We start from the raw sequence: 21,638 nt of genomic DNA, 5'->3' as shown, positions 1-21,638 counted from the left end.
AGTCAGAATCAGGGGAATTAATAATGGGGAACAAAGAAATGGCTGACCAATTAATTACATACTTTGGTTCTGTCTTCACAAAAGGAGGACACAAATAACCTCCCAGAGATGTCAGGGAACATAGGGTCTAATGAGAGGGAGGAACTGAATGAAATCAGTATTTTTAAGGAAATGGTGTTAGGGAAATTGACGGGATTGAAGGCCGATAAATCCCCAGGGCCTGATAATCTACATCCTAGGGTACTTAAGGAAGTGGCCCTAGAAATAGTAGATACATTGCTGGTCATCTTCCAAAATTCTATAGATTCTGGAACAGTTCCCATGGATTGGAGGGTAGCTAATGTTACCCCACTATTCAAAAAAGGTGATAGAGAGAAAACGGGGAATTATAGACCGGTAAGCCTGACATCGGTAGTGGGGAAAATGCTAGAGTCCATTATAAAAGATGTACTGGCAGAGCACTTGGAAAACAGTGACAGGATCGGACAAAGTCAACATGGATTTTCAAAAGGTAAATCGTGCTTGACTAATCTACTGGAATTTTCTGAGGCTGTAACTGGTAGAATAGATAAGGGAGAACCAGTGGATGTGGTGTATTTGGACTTCGAGAAGGCTTTCGATAAGGTCCCGCATAAGAGATTAGCGTGTAAAGTTAAAGCACATGGGATTGGGGGCAAGGTACTGACTTGGATAGAGAACTGGCTGGCAGACAGGAAGCAAAGAGTTGGAATAAACAGCTCTTTTTCAGAGTGGCAGGCAGCGACTAGTGGGGTACCGATCATGTATTCACAATATATATTAATGATCTAGACGAGGGAACTAGATGTAATAGCTCCAAGTTTGCAGACGACACAAAGCTGGGTGGGCGTGTGTGCTGTGAGGAGGATGCTGAGAAACTCCAGTATGATTTGGACAGGTTGGGTGATTGGGCAGATGTTTGGCAGATGCAGTATAATGTGGATAAATGTGAGGTTATCCACTTTGGTGGCAAAAACAGGAAGGCAGATCATCTGAACGGCAATAGATTGGGAGAAGGGGAAGTGCAACGAGGCCTGGGTGTCCTTGTGCACCAGTCGCTGAAGGTAAGCATGCAGGTGCAGCAGGCGGTTAAGGCGGCAAATGGTATGTTGGCCTTCGTAGCGAGAGGATTTGAGTACAGGAACAAGGCTGTCTTGCTGCAGTTGTACAGGGCCTTGGTGAGTCCACACCTTGAGTATTGTGTGCAGTTTTGGTCGCCTTATCTGAGGAAGGATGTTCTTGCCATGGAGGGAGTGCAGCGAAGATTCACCAGGCTGATTCCTGGGATGGCAGGAATTACATACGAGGAGAGATTGGGTCGATTAGGCTTATATTCGCTAGAGTTTAGAAGAATGAGGGGGAATCTCATTGAAACTTATAAAATTCTAACAGGACTAGACAGACTAGATGCAGGAAGGATGTTGCTGATGGCGGGGGAGTCCAGAACCAGGGGTCACAGTCTAAGGATAACGGGTAAGCCATTTAGGACTGAAATGTGGAGGAATTTCTTCACCCAGACAGTGGTGAACCTGTGGAATTCTCTGCCACAGAGGGCGGTGGAGGCCAGTTCATTAAGTATATTCAAGAAGGAGTTAGATATATTTCTTAAGGCTAAAGGGATCAAGGGATATGGAGAGAAGGCAGGGACAGGGTACTGAATTTGGATGATCAGCCATGATCTCATTAAATGGCGGAGCGGGCTCGAGGGGCCGAATGGCCTACTCCTGCTCCTATCTTCTATGTTTCTAAGCAGGAGTCGGCCATTTTGCCGTTCTAGCCTGCTCCGCCATTCAATAAGATCCTGGCTGATCTTCTACCTCATCTCCACTTTCCTGAACTATCCCCATATCCCTTGATTCCCTTAATATTCAAAAATCTATCGCTCTCTGTCTTGAATATACTCCACGACTGAGCCTCCACAGCCCTCTGGGGTGGAGAATTCCAAAGATTCACCGCCCTCGGAGTGAAGAAGTTTCTTCTCATCTCAGTCAGCTGTGGCTCAGTTGGCAGCTTGTCTCTGGGTCAAAGGTTGTGGGTTCACGTCCCACTCCAGGGACTTGGGCACATCAATCTAGGCTGACCCTCCAGTGCAGTGCTGAGAGAGTGCGGCACTGTCAGAGGGGCCGTCTTTCAGATGAGATGTTAAATCGAGGCCCCATCTGCTCTCTCAGGTGGATGCAAAAGATCCCATGGCACTATTTCAAAGACGAGCAGGGGAGTTATCCTCGGTGTCCTGGCCAATATTTATCCCTCAATCAACATAACACAAAAAACAGATTATCTGGTTATGATCACATTGCTGTTTGTGGGAGCTTGCTGTGCGCAAATTGTCTGCCACATTTCCTACATTACAACAGTGCCTACACTCCAAAAGTATTTCATTGGCTGTAAAGTGCTTTGAGACGTCTGGTGGTCATGAAAGTCGCTATATAAATGCAAGTCTTTCTTTTTCTTTCTAAATGGCCGACCCCTTATTCTGAGACTGTGACCCCTGGTTCTAGACTCCCCAGACAGAGGAAACACCCTCCCTGCATCTACTCTGTCAAGCCCTGTAAGAATTTTGTATGTTTCAATGAGATCACCTCTCATTCTTCTAAACTCTAGAGAATATAGGCCTAGTCTACTCAACCTCTCCTCATAGGACAACCCTCTCATCCCAGGAACCAGTCTGGTGAACCTTTGCTGCACTCCCTCTGTGGCAAGTATATCCTTCCTTAGGTAAGGAGACCAAAACTGTACACAGTACTCCAGGTGTGGTCTCACCAGGGCCCTATATAATTGCAGCAAGACATCTTTACTCTTATACTCAAATCCTCTTGTAATAAAGGCCAACATACCATTTGCTTTCCTGATTGCTTGCTGTACCTGCATGTTAACTTACAGTGACTCGTGTACAAGGACACCAAGGTCCCTCTGAACACCAACATTTCCCAATCTCTTACCATTTAAAAAATCTGTTTTTCTATTTTTCCTACCAAAGTGGATAACTTCACATTTCTCCGTGTTATATTCCATTTGCCATATTTTTGCTACTCACTTAGCCTGTCTATATCCCCTTGAAGCCTCCTTGCATCCTATGTAGTATACAGCAACACACATAAATGCGATGGAAAGATGGCTCCCAACTTCCCTTAACTCCAACCCTCTGATTCCTGTTTTGTAGCCATCTTTCCATCCATTCTTCTGCCTGGCCCTTCACTCCACACGGCCTGACCTTGGTCATCTTCTAGATCTTACAAACTGTTTATGGATAGCAAGCTGGTTACAAAACAGGAAACAGAGAGTAGGGGTTAGGAGTAGCTACTCAGACTGGCAAAAGGTGGGAAGTGGTGTTTCACAGGCTGGGCCCACTGTTTACATAAACGATTTGTACTCAGGAATCAGAAGAACAATTTCAAAATTTGTTGTTGGCACCAAGTTGGAGGATAAAGTTAATACTGAGGAACACTGTGACAAAATACAAGAATATATTAATACCTTTGCAGAATGGGTGTGTAATTGACAAATGAATATCAATATAGATAAGTGTGAGGTGGTGTATTTTGGTAGGAAGAATGAGGAGGCCACATACTACTTGGAAATTAAGAGTCTAAATGGGGTAGAGGAGCAAAGTGATCTCGGGGTCCAGATACACAAATCACTAATAGTAACAATGCAGGTTAGTAAGGCCATAAAATAAGCAAACCAAGCACTGGGGCTCATTTCTAAAGGGATAGAATTTAACAGCAGAGAAGTTATGTTAAACTGGTATTGAAACTTAGTTAGACCACACTTGGAATAGTGTGAACAGTTTTGGTCTCCATATTATAAAAAGTAGAGACACTGGAGAAGGTGCAAAAAAGACTTAGCCTGTCTATATCCCCTTGAAGCCTCCCTCTGTACCCAGGTCCCTCTGTACATCAGCATTTCCCAATCTATCACCATTTAAATAATACTCTGCCTTTCTGTTTTTCCTACCGAAGTGGATAACTTCACATTTATCCATGTCATACTGCATCTGCCATGTATTTGCCCACTCTCTCAACTTGTCTAAATCGCCTTGAAGCCTCTTTGCATCCTCCTCACAACTCACAATCCCAACTAATTTCGAGTCGTCAGCAAACTTGGAAATATTACATTTGGTCCCATCATCCAAATCATTGATGTAGATTGTGAATAGCTGGGGCCCAAGCACTGATCCTTGTGATATCCCACTAGTTACAGCCTGCCAACCTGAAAATGACCCATTTATTCCTACTCTCTGTTTTCTGTCCGTTAACCAATCCTCAATCCATGCTAGTATATTACCCCCAATCCCATAAGTCCTAATTTTGTTTCTTAGGCAGTCCCTCAGAACCGAGGATGACTTGCTTCCACATTAAAAATGAGTTCTCAGGTGACTGATGAGTCCATGCGGGACCTACAGTCTCTGTCACAGGTGGGGTAGACGGTGGTTGAAGGGGCGGGTGGGTGGGGAGCTTGGGTTGACGTGCGCTCCTTGTGCTGCCTGCGCTTGGCTTCCGCTTGCTCCCGGCGAAGACACTCTGTGTTCGGCACCTTCCCGGATGCTTCTCTTACACTTTGTGGGGTCTTGGGCCAGGGATTCCCAGGTGTCGGTGGGGATGTTACACTTTTTCAAGGAGGCTTTGAGGGTGTCCTTGAAGCATTTCCTCTGCCCACCTGGGGCTCTCTTGCCGTGCCGGAGCTCTGAATAGAGCGCTTGTTTTGGGAATCTCGTATCGGGCATGCGGACGATGTGAGCATGGTCAAAGTTTCGATGCTGGCCTGAGCAAGAACACCGATGTTGGTGCGCCTATCCTGCCAACGGATTTGCAGGATCTTGTGGAGGCAGTGTTGGTGGTACCTCTCCAGTGCTTTGAGGTGCCTGCTGTACATGGTCCATGTCTCTGAGGCATACAGCAGGGCGGGTATCACTGCTGCTCTGTAGACCATGAGCTTAGTGCCAGGTTTGAGGTCCTGGTCTTCAAACACTCTCTTCCTCAGGTGACCGAAGGCTGCACTGGCACACTGAAGGTGGTGTTGGACTTCGTCGATGTCTGCCCTTGTTGACAGTAGGCTCCCGAGGTATGGAAAGTGGTCCACGTTGTCCAAGGCCTTGTCGTGGATTTTGATAATCGGGGAGCAGTACTGTGTGGCAGGGGTAGGTTGGTAGAGGACCTTTGTCTTACGGATGTTTAGTGTAAGGCCCATGCTTCGTACGTTCCAGTGAAAGCGTTGACGATGGTTTGGAGTTCGACCTCCGAGTGAGCGCAGACGCAAGCATCGTCTGCATACAGTAATTCGATGACAGAGGATGGGACAACCTTGGCTCTGGACTGGAGGCGACGGAGGTTGAACAGTTTCCCGTTTGTTCTGTAAATTAGCTCCACTCCAGTGGGGAGCTTACTGAGGGTGAGATGAAGCATTGCAGCAAGGAAGATCGAGAAGAGCGTTGGTGCGATGACACAGCCTTGCTTGACCCTGGTCCGTACATGAATTGGGTCTGTGGCTGAACCGTTGGTCAGGATCATGGCTTGCATGTCGTCGTGAAGCAGGCGGAGGGTGGTGACAAACTTTTGAGGGCAGCCGAATTTGAGGAGGACACTCCATAATCCCTCATGGTTGACAGTGTCGAAGGCCTTTGTGAGATCAAAGAAGGCCATGTACAGCGGTTGGTGCTGTTCCCTGCATTTCTCTTGTAGTTGACGTGCGGTGAAGATCATGTCCATTGTGCCCCTTAGTGGGCGGAATCCACATTGCGACTCTGGGAGGAGCTCTTTGGCCACTGGGAGAAGGCGATTGAGGAGGATTCTTGCAATGACTTTCCCTGTGGCAGACAGCAGGGAAACTCCTCTGTAATTACCGCAATCGGACTTGTCACCTTTCTTGAAGGTGGTCACAATTACGGCATCTCTGAGATCGCCTGGCATGCTCGCCTCCTTCCAGATAAGAGAAATGAGTTCATAAATTCGCGCCAGTAGTGCTTTTATTTAATAACCTCTTGTGTGACACCTTATCGAATGCCTTCTGAAAATCTAAATACACCACATCCACTGGTTCCCCCTTATCTATTCTGCTAGTTACAACCTCAAAAAACACGAACAGATTTGTCAAACATGATTTCCCTTTCATAAATCTGTGTTGACTCTGCCCAATCTTATTATTATTTTCTAAGCGCCCTGTTACCATGTCCTTAATAATAGATTCGAGCATTTTCCCTACTACGGATGCCAGGCTAACAGGTCTGTCGTTCCCCGTTTTCTCTCTCCCTCCTTTCAACAACAACAACTTGTATTTATATAGCACCTTTAAGCATCCCAAGGCACTGCACAGGAGTATTGTAAGACAGAAAATTTGACACCGAGCCACATAAGGATAAATTTTGGCAGGTTACCAAAAGCTTGGTCAAAGAGGTAGGTTTTAAGGAGCATTTTAAAGGAGGAAAGAGAGGTAGTGAGGCAGGGGATTCCAGAGCTTAGGGCCGAGGCAACAGAAGGCACGGCCACCAATGGTTGAGTGATTATAATCAGGGATGCTCAAGAGGGCAGAATTAGAGGAGCACAGATATCTCGGGGGTTTGTGGGGCTGAAGGAATTAGAGATAGGGAGGGCCGAGGCCATGGAGGGATTTGAAAATAAGGATGAGAATTTTGATATTGAGGCGTTGCTTAACTGGGAGTCAATGTAGGTCAGCGAGCACAGGGGAGATGGACGAACGGGAATGGTGCGAGTTAGGACACGGGCAGCCGAGTTTTGGATGACCTCAAGTTTACGTAGGGTGGAATGTGGGAGGCCAGCCAGGAGTGCACTGGAATAGTCAAGGTTAGAGGTAACAAAGGCATGGATGAGGGTTTCAGCAGTGGATGAGCTGAGGCAAGGGCCGAGATGGGCGATGTTACAGAGGTGGAAATAGGCGGTCTTTCTTAAATAGTGGAGTTACATTTGGTACCTTCCAATCCGCGGGAACCATTCTAGAATCTGGAATTTTGGAAAATGACAACCAATGCATCCACTATCTCTTTGGCCACCTCTTTCAAAACCCTAGGATGTAGGCCATCAGGTCCAGGGGATTTATTGGCTTTCAGTCCCGACCTTGGTTTGTAAAGAAGTCTCTCATGCAATACTTTGTCAAAGGCCTTTTGGATGTCCAGGTACACTACACCATTTAATTCAGGACGTCATCTCTTTCAAAAAAGTCTAAGAAGTTGGTTAAGGAAGATCTATCTATTAACGCTGATTCTCTCTCCACAGATACTGCCTGATCTGCTGAGTATTTTCTGTTTTTATTTATAATAGAGAAGGGTGAAGTTGTGTCTGTGCCTTTAACAGCAGCTGCCCAGACATAGGGTGCTGTCCCTTTAAGAATGAGTGACGGGGACAATCCAGATTCCTCTTTCAGGTTATCTGGTGATGTCAGGAGCCCAGCGCGCAGGCGCGGGACAGGCTCTGCGTGGTCGCTGGGTGGAGCTGCAGGTCAGCGGGGTCGGGAGATTAATAAACTGCGGGTAGGCCGCGCCACAGGGCTTAAAAAGTTGGAGAACGGCCTCAGGCCCAAATGAGATCCAGCGGCCCGGTCTGTGTTCAACCGGACGGCAGCGGTGAGGCTTTTTCTTGGCGACAGGCCTAGGTTATGCGCCACCATCTTGGTGGAGGAAAGACAGACCGGTTCCACCTGCAGCAAGGCGCATGCGCGGCCATCTTGGTACAGAGTGTGGGCGGGGCTTCAGGGTCCCAGTGACCAGGAGAGACAATCATTGACTCATTGATTCTATTCTCACCCTGCACACAGCGGTTGTAGAACTGAACCCAACCAGAGTAGAGGGAGGGGGAAACTGGGAGTGGAGGAAAGAAATGTTGGAGATGGTGCGATGGGTTTGGATTTCAGCACAGGGAGGGAGGGAGGGTGTGTGGGACGGGGATTTACAGCTTTGGGGGAGCAAGAGAGGAAAGAATGTTCCATAGAAACTAGAATTGTCTGTTCTGAATTTCTATCCTGTATTTACAGTGATGACTTTTGTAAACTCCTTTTACAGGCTGTTAGAAGGGGAGGATTTGCAGACATGAAACTCAAACCAAATATCACGTCAAGATCTGACACAGTCACTCAATTCATCAGATCCTGAATATCATCGGCCTTTGAATGTGGAAGGAGGAATGTTTGTCTGTGGGAAAAGATTTCAAACATCAGTGTGACTGGAAAAGCACCGAGACACACACACCCAAGTGAGAGTGTTCCAGTGCACTGACTGTGGAAAGAGCTTTAACCAGTTACACAGCCTGAAAAAACACCGCACCGTTCACAGCGGGGAGAAACCGTACACGTGTTCTGTGTGTGAACGAGGCTTCAACTGATCATCCAACCTGGAGAGACACAAGGACACCCGCACCACGGAGAAACCGTGGAAATGTGGGGATTGTGGGAAGGGATTCAATTACCCATCCCAGCTGGAAACTCCGACACAGTCACACCGGGGAGAGACTGTTCACCGGCTCCGTGTGCGAGAAGGGATTCACTCACTCATCTGCCCTCCGATCACACCAGCGAGTTCACAGTGATGAGAGACCTTTTAAATGCACTGATTGTGGGAACTGCTTTAAAAGTTCTGAGGGACTAATTCAACATCAGCGAGTTCACACTGATGAGAGACCGTTCAGTTGCTCTCACTGCGGGAAGAGGTTCAGGCATTCTTGCAACCTCATTGTATACCAGCGAGTTCACACTGGGGAGAGGCCGTTCACCTGCTCCGTGTGTGGGAAGGGATTCATTTGTTCTTCCCAACATCTGAGATGCCAGCGAGTTCACACTGGGGAGAAGCCATTCACCTGCTCCATGTGTGGGAAGGGATTCACTCAGTCATCTAACCTGCTGAAACACCAGCGAGTTCATGATCGACTGCAGGGGTTGGATTCTGCTGATATTGCTGCTGTTAGTCACATCCAGGACTGAACCACGTTCATTCTGGTAGTTCGCGTTTGTTTCTGCTAATTTTAATAACTCCTATAACTGGGCTGGAGTTTAATATTTTGATATATGTCAAATAAATCAGCTTTGTTTCAAACACAGTGTCGAGTCCTTGATTTCTCCAAGATAAGAGGAGGCTAATTGATGTCCTGTTACCGACTGCTCCATTTTTGGGCCTTTTCTCCTTTCTAACTCTAGATTATTTCACTTCTCATACCTTTGGTTACTCTCATGGACAAGTCCCAGCTCGCCATACATTCCAGAGTGCCTCTCCTAGCCTTGGTGTCCAGGGAAAGTATCGGTAACACGCCCGGGGTCACTAAACACAAAACCCAGTCTGTTAATCACTGCCAGCGACTGGACTTAGCGTGTGTCCCACAGCATCTCTCTCACCTTCGATGTGTGAATGGAGAATCACGCCTCAGAACCTGGTTTTAAATTTAAATCCACTCAGCAAATGTATTTAACAAGTAAACACATCACATCAAATCATTGGCAAAAAGCCAGAGGGGAGATTAGACATTTTTCACTCAGCGAGTTGTTGTGATCTGAAATGCACTGTCTGAAAGGGTGGTAGAAGCAAATTCAACAGTAATTTTCGAAAGTGATTTGGATCTACTTAAGGAAAAGTTTGCAGGGCTACGGGGAAAGGGCCGGGAGTGGGACGAATTGGCAGCTCTTTCAAAGATGATCACGGCCCGATAAGGCAGCTCGATATTCACAGGAGAAAGGCTGATATCTAACTCCCTGAGAACAGAGAAAGATCCCAACTCTCTGAAACACCCTGAATTCTTTCTAAAAGCCTTTCAAATGCTGACAGATTCCTTCCTTCTTTTGAAATTCCACTGCCGTGCGCCAGGGGTGCAGGCAGTGCTGGGCAGAGAGGGAGCAGCAAACCGGGTTCAGAGTGGGCACGCTGGGTGTACTCTGAGATTTCTGATTGAACAGGTTAATAAGGCCGTTAAAAAAACAATCCAAGCGCTGGGCTTCATTGTTAGAGGCATAAAATTGAACAGCGGAGAAGTTATGGTAAACTTGTTTCGAACCTTGGTTAGACCACACTTGGAGCACTCTGCACAGTTCTGGTCTCCATGTTATCAAAGGGTACAGAGGCACTGGATAGGGTGCAAAAAAGATTCACAGGGATGATGCCAGAACTGAGGGGATATACTTATCAGGAAAAACTGATCAGTCTGGGGCTGATTTCTCGAGACCGGAGTAGCATGGATAGAGGATTGGTTAATGGACAGAAAACAGAGAGTAGGGATAAACTAGTTATTTTCCGGTTGGCAGGCTGTAACTAGTGGGGTGCCGCAAGGATCAGTGCTTGGGCCTCAGCTATTTACAATCTATATTAATGACCTAGATGAAGGGACCGAGTGTAATGTATCCAAGTTTGCTGGTGATACAAAGCTAGGTGGGACAGTAAGCTGTGAGGAGAACACAGAGTCTGCAAAGGGAGATAGATAGACTGAGTGAGTGGGCAGCAAGGTGGCAGATGGAGTATAATGTAGAGAAATGTGAGGTTATTCACTTTGGTAGGAAGAATAGAAAAACTGAATATTTTTTAAATGGTGAGCAACTTTCAGATGTTGGTGTCCAGAGAGATTTGGGTGTCCTCATGAAAGAATCACAGAAAGCTAGCATGCAGGTACAGCAACCAATAAGGCAAATGGCATAGAAGATAGGAGCAGGCCATTTGGCCCCTCGAGCCTGTTCCGCCATTCAGTGAGATCAGGGCTGATCATCCAAATTCAGTACCCTGTCCCTGCTTTCTCCCCATATCCCTGGATCCCATTAGCCTTAAGACAAATATCTAAATCCTTCTTAAAATGTATTTAATGAATTGGCCTCAACTGTCTTCTGTGGTAGAGAATTCCACAGGTTCACCACTCTCTGGGTGAAGAAATTCCTCATCTCAGTCCTAAATGGCTTACCCCTTATCCTTAGACTGTGACCCCTGGTTCTAGACTCCCCGACCATCGGGAACATCCTTCCTGCATCTAGTCTGTCCAGTCCTGTCAGAATTTTATAAGTTTCAATGAGATCCCCTCTCATTCTTCTAAACTCCAGCTAGTATAAGCCTAATCGACCCAATCTCTCCTCATACGTCATTTCTGCCATCCCAGGTATCAGCCTGGTGAATCTTCGCTGCACTCCCTCCATGGCAAGAACATCCTTCCTCAGATAAGGCGACCAAAACTGCACACAGTACTCCAGGTGTGGTCTCACCAAGGCCCTGTACAACTGCAGCAAGACATCCTTGTTCCTGTACTCAAATCCTCTCTCTATGAAGGCCAACATACAATTTGCCTTCTTTACCGCCTGCTGCACCTGCATGCTTACCTTCAGCGACTGGTGCACAAGGACACCCAGGTCTCGTTGCATTTCCCCTTTTCACAATCTATTGCCGTTCAGATAATAATCTGCCTTCCTGTTTTTGCCACCAAAGTGGATAACCTCACATTTGTCCACATTATACTGCATCTGCCATATTGCCCAAATCATACTGGAGTTTCTCTGCATTCTCCTCACAGCACACATCCCCACCCAGCTTTGTGTCATCTGCAAACTTGGAGATATTACATCTAGTTCCCTCGTCTAGATCATTAATATATATTGTGAATAACTGGGATCCGAGCACCGATCCCTGCGGTACCCGACTAGTCACTGCCTTCCACTCGGAAAAAGACTCGATGAGTGTGATAACAGACTTTCTCATGTGAATATAGAGCTGGAGTATTGGGTCGTGATGTGTTTGGTGTTCATCTTGTTGACTCTAAAATTTGAGTCTTGTTGTGAGCTTGATTATCTGGTGTCTGAAACCACAACAGATTGTTTTTCAGACTTTATTAACAGCATTGCAAAGATACAGACATAGTTACCTGATTCGGAGAACAGGGATAATACAGTGGATTCAGAGCTCTCTTCTTCCCAGGTCTGTTCTAACAAGCTGCGACTACACTGGTGATGTTTATATTTAACTTGTTTACTACATTATTGACCTGGCCCTGCCCAAACCATAACCACAAGGATATCTCTGCATTGTTCTGACTGTGACCACAAGGCTGTGTCACTATCACACACACACACACCGTTTCCTTCTTTCACATCTCCATACACAGACCATCTCTTTACACATCCCCTTTCTACACAATTGCAGCCGACATGAGCAAGGACGTGAGGCTCATTAAAAGACACACTCATTTCATGACAGCAAAAAGTTGCACTGGGACTAATCTTCAGTTATCCAGAACCAGGGGTCATAGTCTAAGGATAAGGGGTAAGCCATTTAGGACTGAAATGAGGAGGAATTTCTTCACCCAGAGAGTGGTGAACCTGTGGAATTCTCTGCCACAGAGGGCGGTGGAGGCCAGTTCATTAAGTATATTCAAGAAAGAGTTAGATATATTTCTTAAGGCTAAAGGGATCAAGGGGTATGGGGAGAAGGCAGGGACAGGGTACCGAGTTTGGATGATCAGCCATGATCTCATTGAATGGCGGAGCAGGCTCGAAGGGCCGAATGGCCTACTCCTATCTTCTATGTTTCTATGTCTCTATATTACAGGCACAATGCAGAGTAAAGATGAGACTTGCATTTATACAGCCTCTTTCATGACTTCAGGACATCCCAAAACACTTTACAGCCAATCAAGTACTTTTGAATCGTAGTCACTGTTGTAATGTAGAAAATGCGGCAGCCAATTTGCGCACAGCAAGCTCCCACAAACAGCAATGTGATAATGACCAGATCATCGGTTTTATTTTAGTGATAAATATTGGCCAGGACACCAGAGATCACTCCCCTGCTCTTCTTCTCAATCGTGCTGTGGGATCTTTTCCACCCGAGAGAGCAGACGGGGCCTCGGTTTAATGTTTCATCCGAAAGACGGCACTTCCGACAGAGCAGCACTCCCTCAGTACTGCACAGGAGTGTCAGCCTAGATTCTTGTGCTCAACTCTCTGGGGTGGGACTTGAACCCACAACCTTCTGGCTCAGGCGAGAGTGCTGCCCACTGAGCCAAGGCTGATACAGCAGCAGCTCAACACTGCCTCATCACCCTGCAAGCTTCTGTTAAATAGATTTGCTGAATAAATTTAAAACCAGGTTTGCAGGTGTGATGCTCTATTCACACATCGAAGGTGAGAGAGATGCTGTGGGGCACACACTAAGTCCAGTAGCTGAAAGTGATTAACAGACTGAGTTTGTATTCAGTGATCCCAGGTGTGTTACCGATACCTTCCCTGGATACCAAGGCTAGGAGAGGGACTCTGGAAGGTATGGGGAGCTGGGACTTGTCCACGAGAGTAACCGGAGGTATGAGAACTGAAATAATCTAGAGTTCAAAAGGAGAAAAGGACCTAAAATGGACATCAATTAGTCCTTTATCTTGGAGAAATAACAAACACAACACAGCTCAGTTATAGGGATTAATAACATTGGTAGAAACAAACATAGGATGTGCTTAACAGCAGAATCCTACCCCTACAGTCACTTATGAACTTGCTGGTGTCTCACCAGGTAAGATGATCGAGTGAATCCCTTCCCACACACGGAGCAGGTGAACGGATTCTCCCTAGTGTGAATTCACTGGTGTGTCCGCAGGTTGGATGAAGTAGTGAATCCCTGCCCACACACAGCAGGTGAACAGCCTCTCTCCACTGTGATTGCGTTGGTGGGCCTCGAGACTGGATGATCGAGTGAATCCTTTCCCACACACGGAGCAGGTGAACGGCCTCTCCCTGGTGTGACTGCGTTGATGAGTTTTCAGCTCAGACGGGTAATTGAATTGCTTCCCACAGTCCCCACATTTCTACGGTTTCTCCATGGTGCGGGTGTCCTTGTCTCTCTCCAGGTTGGACGATCAGTTGAAGCCTTGTCCACACACAGAACACGTGTACGGTTTCTCTCCGCTGTGAATGGTGGGATGTTTTTTCAAGCTGTGTAACTGGTTAAAGCTCTTTCCACAGTCAGTGCTTCTTCTTCTTCTGCAGTCCCTCAGAACACTCTCACTCAGGTGTGTGTGTCTCAGTGCTTTTCCAGTCACACTGATGTTTGAAATCTTTTCCCACAGACAGAACAGGCAAACATTTCTCCTTCCACATTCAAAGGCCGATGATATTCGGGTCCTGATGAATGGAGTGACTCTGTCAGATCTTGATGTGATGTTTGGTTTGAGTTTGCGGTGTGTAAATGCTGCCCTTCTCACAGCCTGTAAAAGGAGTTTACAAAAGCCATCACTGAGAGTCCAGGATAGAAATTGACAAGATTCTCTCCTCCTGGTTCCTGGGCAAGGGGGCCGCGCATGCGCCCTGCTGCTCCGTGAGCCTCTCAAGATGGCGGCCGTTACCCCGGGCCTGTCAGCTGCCGCCCCACTCGGGGCAAACGCCTGGCCCGGAGGCTCTTGTTCAGGGCCTCAGGCCCACCCCGGGCGTGTGTGAAGCGGATAATGTTGAGTGTTTTAATAATGGGGCCTGGGGCCGCGAGCAGCCCGCGTCCCCCCGGGGTTCATTTTTTTTTCATCCGTTACATAATAAATTCATTACATTCATTGACCAATTATGGTCAACAATATAAATACAACAATAAATTTTACAGGTAAATCAATAATAGTTACAGTACAAACTGCAACTATTTAATAAACCAAGAATCCGTACACGCCAGTCCAACTGGCATCGTTCAATCATTCATTCATTCCTCCATTTGTCCGTTTGTTCGCTCAAGCGTAAGTTCCATGTGCATGACTGCGTACATGTGTGTCGTTTCTATCTGCGTGCATGCCTATGTGTTCGTTCATCCGTCCGGCAGGCTTCACACTCACCAAGCGGGCCTTCATCCTGGGGAGCGAGGGCCCTTCATTCGGTCAAACGTAAGTTCCATTGTGTATGCGTGCGTGCATATATTTGTATCCACATGCGTGCGTTCACTAGAGCGTTCGTTCGTTCGATTAAGGAAGGCTTTAACACTAAATAACACCACAATATACAAAATCCCACAACCATATCAAAAAAATCACTTAAGACTTCAAGTAAACTACTTTTAACCAGAACCCAAAACTTCAACAAAGTAACACCAGTTCAACGCCAGTCCTATTGGCACTCTAATAACTCCTCGTCTTCACTTGATGTTATCCAACCATATAATGTCATAATCCTTATCCACAGTCTTCAACCTTTCCACAGACATGAAGCCAACCACTTTCTCAAATCCCGTAAAAGAAAACGACTACTCAAATTCCCTTCTTCTTGCTGTTATCACTCACAGGACCCAACCATCAAGACATTCATTATTCCTGGCCGATATTACTTTGTTTTGCCTTTTATCTTCCTTTTATTTTCATGCCATTCTCTTTTCCCATCTTATGGCTGTTCAAGCGCCATACTATAGATGGGAACAGTCTGTCTTTCCTCCACCAAAATGGCAGCGCACAAACCGGCCCCCATCACCGAAACAAAGCCTCACAGCTGCCACCAGATGGAGCACAGGCGGGGCCGCTGGAACCCATTCGGCCCCGAGACCGTTCTTCAACTTTAAAAACCGTACAACATGCTCACCCACAGCATCTCCCGACTCCGACTTCTGTCGACCAGCTACTCCACCCCAGGCCCCCCCGCCTGGGGTCCTCCGTGCTGGGCCTCCCGCCCAGGACACTCTCCTCTGGGTCTTCCACCCAGGACACTCTCCTCTGAGTCTTCCACCCTGGCCCTTCTGCACTAGGCCTTCCGCACTGTTGTTCACGTTCAAAGGTCAAGCCCCGCCCCTCACACACTCCGATTGATTGGAGGACCCGCCGCCCCCTCTTCCTAGTGGTCCGGAGCTCCCGTCAATCACCAGGGTAGTGTGAACTGAGCATGCGCGGACCTTGGCAGCAGCTGCTGACACACTAGGTGAGAGGTCAGGGCGCGGGTTCATGAACCCCGGGGGGACGCGGGCCGCTTACACCCCGAGCTCAGGGAGCGGGTTCATGAACCCCGGGGGGACGCGGGCCGCTCACACCCCGAGCTCAGGGAGCGGGTTAAATTATTACACTGAGAAAGCAGTGAGTGTCGGAGCGCACTGTGGACAGGCTCTGCCCGGTGCTCATGGTAAAATAGTGAAATCTTTGCTATTCTGTTCTTCTACTTGATCGGCCCTTCCCTCAGACTGCTCAAGCAGGGCAGAGAGAAACAGAAATCTGACAGAAGCAGCACCTGAAGTTACTTTGAGTGAAACACAGTCTGCCCACAAGGTCCACACACAGGCTTCGTTGCTATAGAAACGATCACAACATTTATATCGGACCCAATGAAAGGTCTAATCAGAAACTGCCCGCGGGCCCCTTTTACCAAGCTGTCGCCAATGACCTTCTCACAGACAGGCAGCAAATTCAACTGAAACTATTGTATTGGCAAACATGCTCGTGTATTTCAACTGCTATACTCCAGGATATGTGAAATATATCTGAGTTTATATGGTTTATACAGGGATCTTAATTTTCTCGCAAGTCAAATTATTTTCCCAATGCAATCGAGAGTAATCTTCAGGTAACTAGTGTATCTCTCATGGCGTTGCTCAGGGTGAATACAATCTGGGGTGGGGGTCAATGATTACTGTGATTGAAAAATGTTAAATGGTGATTTTATTATACACCATTATAGGAGTGTTAATATTATAGGGCTCAAATTCTATGAGCATGTGCAGATTTGCATAGAAGCTGTAATCAGTGGCCTTGATTATAATTAAAAATTCATCTAACTATGTAAAAAAAAACAAAGATAAATAAATAAATAAACCCCGGGGGAAGGGGGGGACGCGGGCTGCTCACACCCCCAGTGCGGCCCCAGGCCCCATCATTAAAACACTCAACATTATCCGCCTCCCCACAACTACCCGCCAGTTTAAGACACAAACTCCGGGACAACCAGGAAGTGCTGGGAAATCCCCAGCGAGTCAGGGAGCGTCTGTAAATGGAGGAGAAATGGTGACTGGTCAGGGAGCGTCTGTAAATGGAGGAGAAATGGTGACTGGTCAGGGAGCGTCTGTAAATGGAGGAGAAATGGTGACTGGTCAGGGAGCGTCTGTAAATGGAGGAGAAATGGTGACTGGTCAGGGAGCGTCTGTAAATGGAGGAGAAATGGTGACTGGTCGGAGCATCTGTAAATGGAGGAGAAATGGGAACTGGTCAGGGAGTGTCTGTAAATGGAGGACAAATGGGGACTGGTCACGGAGCGTCTGTAAATGGAGGACTGGCAGCTCAATATTCTGGGGTACAGAATCTTCAGGCGAGACAGAGGGGGATGTAAAAGAGGAGGGGGTGTCGCAATATTAATCAAGGAGTCAATTACTGCAGTAAGGAGGGATGATATCTCAGCAGGTTCCTCTAATGAGGCCATATGGGTAGTACTTAAAAACAAAAAGGGGGCAAGCACTTTGCTGGGAGTGTACTATAGGCCCCCAAACAGTCAGGGGGAGATAGAGGAACAGATATGTCGGCAAATCTCAGAGAAGTGTAGAAGTAATAGCGTAATAATAGTGGGGGATTTCAACTTCCCCAATATTAACTGAGATAGTCAGAGTGTGAAAGGCTTAAGAGGGTGCGGAATTCTTAAAGTGCATCCAGGAGAGCTTTTTGAGCCAGCATATAGAAAGTCCTACAAGAGAGGGGGCGGTACTGGACCTAATTCTAGGGAATGTAGCTGGGCAAGTGGTAGAAGTGTCCGTAGGAGAGCATTTTGGTGGCAGTGACCATAATTCGGTGAGATTTAAGGTAGTCATGGAAAAGAAGATGAACCGGAAATAAAGGTTCTAAATTGGGGGAAGGCCGATTTTAATATGCTAAGGCAGGATCTGGCCAAAGTGGACTGTGATCAGCTACTTAGGAACATAGAAATATAGAAGATAGGAGCAGGTGTAGGCCATTTGGTCCCTCGAGCCTGCTCCGCCATTCAATGAGATCATGGCTGATCATCCAAATTCAGTACCCTGTCCCTGCCTTCTCCCCAGATCCCTTTAGCCTTAAGAAATATATCTAACTCCTTCTTCAATATATTTAATGAATTGGCCTCCATTGCATTCTGTGGTAGAGAATTCCACAGGCTCACAACTCTCGGGGTGAAGAAATTCCTCCTCATCTCTGTCCTAAATGGCTTACCACTTATCCTTAGACTGTGACCCCTGGTTCTGGACTCCCTGGCCATCGGGAACATCCTTCCTGCATCGAGTCTGTCTAGTCCTGTTAGAATGTTATAAGTTTCAATGAGATCCCCTCTCATTCTTCTAAACTCCAGCGAGTATAAGCCCAATCGACCCAATCTCTCCTCATACGTCATTCCTGCCATCCCAGGGTATCAGTCTGGTGAATCTTCGCTGCACTCCCTCCATGGCAAGAACACCCTTCCTCAGATAAGGTGACCAAAACTGCACACAAAACTCAAGATGTGGTCTCACCAAGGCCCTGTACAACTGCAGCAAGACATCCTTGTTCCTGTACTCGAACCCACTCGCTACGAAGGCCAACATGCCATTTGCCTTCTTAACCGCCTGCTGCACCTGCATGCTTACCTTCAGCGACTGGTACACAAGGACACCCAGGTCTCGTTGCACTTCCCCTTCTCCCGATCTATTGCCGTTCAGATAATAATCTGCCTTCCTGTTTTTGCCACCAAAGTGGATAACCTCGTGTTTATCCACGTTATATTGTATCTGCCATACATCTGCCCAATCACCCAACCTGTCCAAATCATACTGGAGTTTCTTGGCATCCTCCTCACAGCACACACGCCTACCCAGCTTTGTGTCGTCTGCAAACTTGGAGATATTACACCTAGTTCCCTCGTCTAGATCATTTATATATATTGTGAATAGCTGAGGTCCCAGGACCGATCCCTGCGGTACCCCACTAGTCACTGCCTGCCACTCAGAAAAAGAGCCATTTATTCCAACTCTTTGCTTCCTGTCTGCCAACCATTTCTTTATCCAAGTCGGTACCTTGCCCCCAATCCCATGTGCCTTAACTTTACACGCTAAGCTCTTATGCGGGACCTTATCAAAAGCCTTCTGAAAGTCCAAATACACCACATCCACTGGTTCTTCCTTATCTATTCTACCAGTTACATCCTCAAAAAATTCCAGTAGATTAGTCAAGCACGATTTACCTTTTGTATATCCATGTTGACTTTGTCCGATCCTGTCACTGTTTTCCAAGTGCTCTGCTATTACATCTTTTATAATGGACTCTAGCATTTTCCCCACTTGTAGTAAAATCCTCAGCAGAGCAGCGGGAATCTTTCAGAAAGGAAATAGAGAGAGTACAATGCCAACATGTTCCCGTAAAGTTCAAGGGTGGGACCAACAAGCCCAGGGAACCCTGGATGTCAAGGGATATACAAGAATGGATTAGGAAAAAAAGGGAGGCTTTTGGCAGATACAAAGGACTAAAAACAGTGGACACCCAACAGGAGTATAGAAAGTGCAGGGGAGTACTTAAAAAAGAAATTAGGGGAGCGAAGAGGGGGCATGAAAACACACTGGCGAGCAAAATAAAGGAGAATCCCAAGGTGTTTTATAAGTATATTAAGGGCAAGAAGATAACCAGGGAAAGAGTAGGGCCCATTAGGGACAAAAGTGGCAATCTGTGTGTAGAGCCGGAAGATGTGGGTAAGGTTTCAAATGGATATTTTGCATCTGTGTTCACTATGGAGAAGGACGATGTAGGCACAGAAATCAGGCAGGGGGATTGTGATATACTTGAACAAGTTAGTATTGAGAGGGAGGAGGTACTAGCGGTTTTAAAAGTGGATAAATCCCCAGGCCCAGATGAGATGTAACCCAGGCTGCTGCGTGAGGCAAGGGAGGAGATTGCAGGGGCTCTGACACAAATTTTCAGAACCTCTCTGGCCACAGGGGAGGTGCCAGAGGACTGGAGGACAGCTAACGTAGTACCATTATTCAAGAAGGGTAGTAGGGTTAACCAGGGAATTACAGGCCAGTGAGCCTAACATCAGTGGTAGGGAAATTATTGTAAAAAATTCTGAGGGACAGAATTAGTCTCCACTTGGAGAGGCAAGGATTAATCAAGGATAGTCAGCATGGCTTTGTCAGGGGGAGATCATGTCTAACCAATTTGATTGAATTTTTTGAGAGGGTGACTAGGTGTGTGGATGAGGATAGTGCAGTTGATGTCGTCTACATGGACTTCAGTAAGGCTTTTGACAAAGTCCAGCATGGGAGACTGGTCAAGAAGGTAAGAGCCCATGGGATCCAGGGCAATTTGGCACATTGGATCCAAAATTGGCTTAGTGGCAGGAGGCAGAGGGTGATGGTCGAAGGTTGTTTTTGTGACTGGAAGCCTGTGTCCAGTGGTGTACCGCAGGGATCGGTGCTGGGTCCTTTGCTGTTTGTAGTGTACATTAATGATTTAGATATGAATGTTGGAGGTATGATCAGTAAGTTCGCAGATGGCACAAAAATTGGTGGAGTGGTAAATAGCGAGGAGGGAAGTCTCAGGCTACAGGACGATATAGGTTGGTTAGTTAGATGGGCAGAACAGTGACAAATGGAATTTAACCCTGAAAAGTGTAAGATGATGCATTTTGGGAGGACTAACAAGGCAAGATAATACACAATGAATGGTAGGACCCTAGGAAGGACAGAGGATCAGAGGGACCTTGGTGTGCAAAAAGGCATATGGGATACTTGCCTTCATTAGCCGAGGCATAGAATATAAGAGCAGGGAGGTTATGATGGAGCTGTACAAAACGCTAGTTAGGCCACAGCTGGAATACTGTGTGCAGTTCTGGTCGCCACACGTAGGAAGGATGTGATTACATTGGAGAGGGTGCAGAGGAGATTCACCAGGATGTTTACCTGGGCTGGAGCGCTTCAGCTATGAAGAGAGACTGGACAGGCTGGGGTTGTTTTCCTTAGAGCAGAGAAGGCTGAGGGGGGACCTGATTGAGGTGTACAAAATTATGAGGGGCATAGATAGGGTAGATAGAAAGGAACTGTTCCCCTTAGTAGAGGGGTCAATAACCAGGGGGCATAGTTTCAAGGTAAGGGGCAGGAGGTTTAGAGGTGATTTGAGGGAAAACTTTTTCACCCAAAGGGTGGTTGGAATCTGGAACTCCCTGCCTGAAAGGGTGATAGAGACAAAAAGATTGGTGAAGTCAAGCGTAGGTCCCTTGCAGTCAGAATCAGGGGAATTTGTAATGGGGAACAAAGAAATGGCAGACCAATTAAATACATATTTTGGTTCTGTCTTCACAAAGGAGGACACAAATAACCTCCCAGAGATGTCGGGGAACATAGGGTCTGATGAAAGGGAGGAACTGAAAGAAATTAGTATTTGTAGGGAAATGGTGTTCGGGAAATTGATGGGATTGAAGGCCGATAAATCCCCAGGGCCTGATAATCTACATCCTAGGGTACTTAAGGAAGTGGCCCTAGAAATAGTTGATGCTTTGCTGATCATCTTCCAGCATTCGATGGAATCTGGAACAGTACTCATGGATTGGAGGGTAGCTAATGTTACCCCACTACTCAAAAAAGGTGGTAGAGAGAAAACAGGGAATTACAGACCAGTAAGCCTGACATCGGTAGTGGGGAAAATGCTAGAGTCCATTATAAAAGATGTAATAGCAGAGGACTTGGAAAACAGTGACAGGATCGGACAAAGTCAACATGGATTTACAAAAGGTAAATC

General features: G+C 46.8%; 1 protein-coding gene across 2 annotated transcripts in view; it reads right to left on the bottom strand.

The window, feature by feature from the left end:
- LOC147118989 (uncharacterized) overlaps positions 1-15,691 on the bottom strand; it is a 40,868-nt gene extending 25,177 nt beyond the window's left edge. For both annotated transcript variants that reach the window (XR_015077976.1, XM_085984730.1), the window contains exon 1: positions 15,514-15,691. Coding sequence is in view for 1 of the 2 variants with exons in the window: in XM_085984730.1 (XP_085840856.1) it covers positions 15,514-15,522 (9 nt within the window). In the remaining variant the exon portion in view is untranslated. The remainder of the gene's footprint in view (positions 1-15,513) is intronic.
- Positions 15,692-21,638: the final 5,947 nt, after the last annotated feature.

This window comes from Somniosus microcephalus, chromosome 4, assembly GCF_052327205.1.
Source record: "Somniosus microcephalus isolate GS21.2 chromosome 4, FLI_Smic_1.0, whole genome shotgun sequence".
NCBI lineage: Eukaryota > Metazoa > Chordata > Chondrichthyes > Squaliformes > Somniosidae > Somniosus > Somniosus microcephalus.
Note: the sequence above shows the minus strand (reverse complement) of the source record. Positions and strands in the feature narration are given on the sequence as shown.